At 40.4% G+C, this 4844-nt stretch overlaps 2 protein-coding genes across 2 annotated transcripts in view; one reads left to right on the top strand and one right to left on the bottom strand.

The window, feature by feature from the left end:
* LOC107745560 (wings apart-like protein homolog) overlaps positions 1–3008 on the top strand; it is an 87025-nt gene extending 84017 nt beyond the window's left edge. The window contains exon 20 of the mRNA XM_016559454.1: positions 1227–3008. Within this exon, the coding sequence (XP_016414940.1) occupies positions 1227–1292 (66 nt within the window). The 3' untranslated portion in view covers positions 1293–3008. The remainder of the gene's footprint in view (positions 1–1226) is intronic.
* A 619-nt stretch (positions 3009–3627) lies between these two features.
* Positions 3628–4248, bottom strand: LOC107745660 (neurogenin-2-like). Its single transcript, XM_016559588.1, has one exon. The coding sequence runs from the start codon at positions 4246–4248 to the stop codon at positions 3628–3630; it is 621 nt and encodes a 206-aa protein (XP_016415074.1).
* Positions 4249–4844: the final 596 nt, after the last annotated feature.

Here is a 4844-nt window from a genome sequence, read left to right as displayed (position 1 = left end):
AAAAGGATTTAGTCTGTATATGAATTTTAATCCACGCTACATGAACCTTTTCATATACACTGGAATAAATACAAAACTAGAGCCAAACTAAAACTGAAATGAGATATTAATAATAAATAGTATAGTGAATAAATGAAATAATCATAACTAAAGGACATATGAAAGCACGTATTTCTGTACATTTCAAAATAAGGTGCATTAAAAGTCAATAAATCCTTGATTAATATGAATATTTTAATTAAAAACGTGTCCACGTACTATTCAATAAAATTCTAGTGCATTTAATCTATTAAATAACAGCAGAGTGAGCGAGTTTTTGGATATGGTAAGATTAAACTTATTTTAGTAAATGAAGTACCACATTTCAGCTATCATTTTGTTAGGGTGGGTACACAATGTTATTTTATCCTTGCTTCTAGAAAATCCTCGTATGCTTTCTAACAGCTTCATGTGGCCGTAAACATTTAATTTTAACGTGGCTTAAAGCACTATGCATCGTTAAAGTTTCACTTTCACCGCGACTAAGCTGGTAAATGTGGTGTTTACATGGAATAATCATATGAGTTTACCTTATGGTACGAACCCAGAGTCTCTGCATCAACGGGAAAGCGATAAAACGAGCATCTTCCATCCGAAGACTTGTGTTGCATTAAGGGGCAAAACAAAAAAACATTGTCGAACAACAATATAAAATGCGGGAAACTATTAATTGGTTATTCTACAATTAATTGTATTACAAATTATACTACGACTGGAAAATACTGTAAATTGATAAACTGTTTGGCGTGATGACGTTTAATGTCTCCGATAGTTTATTTTACGGATTTAACCAAAATCCCATTAAAAAAAAAAACATTGACTCTGGGACGATGGAACCGGAAGTGCTAAAATGCTAACTCGCTTTCGGGTTTTTGCCTAAAAAGTGACATCATAGTTCCACCACTCTATAAGGACGCATTATAATAAAGTGTGTCCCGTGAGAGAAATACCACTTCTGTTAATTGGCTGAGTGGCTAAATTGAACCACTATAATCTGAAAATTGGCCAAATATCGACTGATAAAATGGCCTGTCACTAGAAATTATGCGACATGAATATAAAAAGTAGGCAAGCATATGCATGAGCCTGCTGTAATGTCAATACTAATGTTCTACCTCATTTCGTAAGCAAAACTAATAAGAAAGTTATGCTTATTGACTGAACAATTGTCTTTTTGTACCTTACAGTGTGACGTGGGCACCACGGGACAGAAGTCTATCTCCAGGGTCATTGATTATCTGGAACACCTCTAGTGGGTTTGAGGAGCTCCACACACAGACCTCAGCTCACTGCTGCCCAACCCGACTCACCTGGAAAACAACCCACCATCATCATCATCAACCAGTATCTTCCTCATTCAGACTGTAAAGAATGAAGTTCAAAGCACATCATCCACGGAACTCTATTAAAAGCAGCTGTTTTGATTGAGTTTGTCACAAGCTGTTCAACCGTTTCGTCTTAAAATGTTTTCATCACAACATAATTGTGTTCCTCTCATTACAGTCCTCCTTAATCTGCCATCTATTGATTGGTCGCCTTGGAAGTTGGTTTTCATTGGCTGAAATGGAGAGAGTGGCTTTGATAAAACTTGTTAAAGGATGTCTCCCCCTCTGTTTGTTTTATTCCACTCTCAAGTCTGTAAATTTAAAAGCGCTCGACACTGACCTGAATGATTGGAGGGCGAATCCATGCAGCATTCGAAATTCTGGTCCTCTTTGAAATGCTGCAAAGACATGCCCTCCTGGTTCAAATCCATTCTCTTCACTTCAGGATGTGCTCCTTTTGTGTTGCACAAATTCGTTTTTAATCGATAGCGCTGTGTCAGAGGTCGGCGAATGAATAAATTACATCACTTTCCATTTCGCTAGGGAAGGGGACAAAGCGTTTTTAGAATGTTTTAGTAGTCGTGACTTATAACCATATTGTTCAAATGCCAGAACGTTAACTGTGATGTTAGCAACCCTGATTTCCAAACCTTATATGGCTCAAAACCAACAGTAGAGCTCATTGAATTGTGCATGAGAGAAATGATTGGGAATTTGAATGAATTCAGATGCGTTTTTGAAGCCAGGAAATCTCATCCTTGGGTTTGGGTCGTGGCTACATGGTAACCCGAGTTTAGCGAAAATTCTCCTGCATACGCTGCTACTGAAGTTTGGTTAGAGCCGAAGTTGATGTGAGAATTAAAGATAAATGCAATAACAGTTTCGATGAACGCTGGTTGCCGTCTAGCCGTGACCATTGGATGCTCAACTGTTAAAGTGAGCCACGCATCAAATTTTCATCCTGCGTTTCACTAGTTTGTGTCATAAACTACATGCTGGATAAGTCCTCTATTGTTTATGGTTGTTTTTTTTTCATACAAAATTGAATTTAGCACTTGACATCTCTCTCATAAAGCCAGTAGATTCCAATTTTGACCCAAACTGTTCTCATCTTCTCAAGGTTGTTTTCAAAAGTGCTCTATTGTTTGTTTGCCTTCCAAAGCGATCGCCCTCAGCTTACTGCTTGAAGTCAGAGGCACAGCCGTTTTGCTGCTGCTCATGACTGAAATAACTTCAGTGCACACAGCTTAATGAAAGCAAAGCTAGGGATCATTTTTTCCCCCTCACCGCTTAACTGTTTTGGTTTCACGGATGTGAGTATTTTCTGGGCTGTTCTGGGCACAGTCCTGCAGTGTGTCTCTGAGCTCCAAACATCACAACGGGATTGAATTCACACAGCGGGGAACTGAATGAAGCAACAGCACTGTAAATACTCGTGTACATATTGGCTGTTGGACAACTAGATAGACTACTTTTCTGAATCCAATCGTTTTATTTTATAACGCATTTTTCTCAGTTGTGTTTTTTGAGGTAAGAGTTATCGAAAAGCCTACTGCAGGAACATAAAATTTGTACCAATTTCAAAATAATGTCTTTGGTTACTTGTACATAATTTTAACGCAAATAAAATTGCTACTTTCAGTACTTTTTACTTGTCATTTTTGGTGTCCGATTGGCATATTATAATTAAGGCAAGTATCACTATGACTGTTGCTACTAAATCAACTTTCTGCTGATTTTTGACACTTTTCGACAATAAACTTTAGACATTCTATTAACTGTAAGTAACTTTTCCCACTACATGTCAAAAGTCATTTAGAGTATTTATAGTATTAGTAGACTGTCTATTATCTGCTAATACTTTATTTTGATGGTTCTCAACGCACATTCTACTGACTATTTAGTAACTTTGCAAGTACCTGTCAACTTATTCTACTAAGCATAACCCAGTCTACTAATACTCTTAATTAGAGTTTGTTGCCATACAGTTGCAAATTTACTTATATTTAGTAGAATGTATAAAGCGGACTATAGTGTAACCCAAGTTTATTGTGAACTCAAGAGAAAAAGACAAGCTTTTTTCCTCTGAAAATATTTATTTGTATAGCATAAAAAGCTAAATATAACAATAATTCCAGAATATTTAGATTTTACTACAAAATGTCAAAAAATTAATTCAGAATTTTTTATAATAAAAACAAAATCATGTTTAAGAGCTGAGAATGCTAAATCAGTGCCAATAAAAAAAATAAATAAATCAATGTCATTTTGCTCCATTGCTCCTCTCTATATAGTGAGAGTCCACTGAGAGTTCAGGTGTTTTGGGGTCACAGCAAGTGGGACGCACAACATTCCCAGCATATGATCTTATCCTACAGGTTGGAGTGGTTTTCTGCTCTGGTTTGTTCTCTTCCGTTGGCATTGAACCCTTCACGATGACCTGATCCTGCACGCCCGTCGCTAACATCGGGTAACTGAATTCCGGGTCGCAGTCTCTTTCCTCCAACAGCTCACTCAGAGTGCTGATGTAGATCTGCGCCATCTGAAGTGTCTCAGACTTGGACAGCTTCCTGTCACTCTCCACATTAGGAATGACGCTCCTCAGGAGGTCGAAGGCCACGTTCAAACCCAGCATCCTCCTCCTCTCACGGGCGTTGGCGGCCAGTCTGCGGCGTCTCCGGGCTCGGGCGATGGCACTCTGGTCTTCGTCGGGATAAGTGAGTCCAGAGAGCCGGAGCTGGACGAGAGCGCACGGGTCACAGCTCACCCTACCCTGAGCCCTCTCCTTCCTCCAGCCCACTGCGGCTCCAGGACGTGGGTCCGAGCGGGCTCTGTCTGCCTCTCTCCAGATAAACTGCGGGTAAGAGCTGTCCGGACGGGGCATGCTGAACGCTTGAGGATGATCTGACACTCCAGAGAACAGAAGAGCAATATTTATTTGAGGAGAGGCCACACGTAATAAGGGGTGGGTGTGTGAGGGTCGTGTGCGCTGAGAAATGAATAGAAACTTTATGGAATAGTTATGATCCATTTATCACCTATTAACCACTTTCTGAGCTGAACTGAAAATAAAATTTCCAAAAAAAAAAAAAAATCATACATCTTGAATGCTTTGGAGCACAGACTTAAGTTGGTCTTTTTTTATATATATACGGGCTCGGGCGATGGCGCTCTGGTCTTTGTCAGGATATGCGAGTCCGGACAGCCGGAGCTGGACCAGAGCGCACGGTTCACAGCTCGCCCTCCCCTGCACCCTCTCCTCCCTCCAGCCCACTGTGGCTCCGGGACACGGGTCCGAGCGGGCTCTGTCTGCCTCTCTCCAGATGAACTGTGCGTAAGAGCCGTCTGGACGGGGCATGCTGAACGCTTGAGGATGATCTGACACTCCAGAGAACAGAAGAGCAATATTTATTTGAGGAGAGGCCACACGTAATAAGGGGTGGGTGTGTGAGGGTCGTGTGCGCTGAGAAATGAATAGAA

The sequence above is a fragment of the Sinocyclocheilus rhinocerous genome, unplaced genomic scaffold, assembly GCF_001515625.1.
Source record: "Sinocyclocheilus rhinocerous isolate Xijiao unplaced genomic scaffold, SAMN03320098_v1.1 scaffold672, whole genome shotgun sequence".
In the NCBI taxonomy this organism is placed as follows: domain Eukaryota; kingdom Metazoa; phylum Chordata; class Actinopteri; order Cypriniformes; family Cyprinidae; genus Sinocyclocheilus; species Sinocyclocheilus rhinocerous.
The sequence above is the reverse complement of the archived record's forward strand: the minus strand, read 5'-3'. Positions and strand labels throughout refer to the sequence as shown.

Excerpts from the sequence above, each read along its gene's own strand:
- LOC107745660 (XM_016559588.1), bottom strand. The coding sequence starts at position 4,248 with ATGCCCCGTCCGGACAGCTCTTACCCGCAGTTTATCTGGAGAGAGGCA.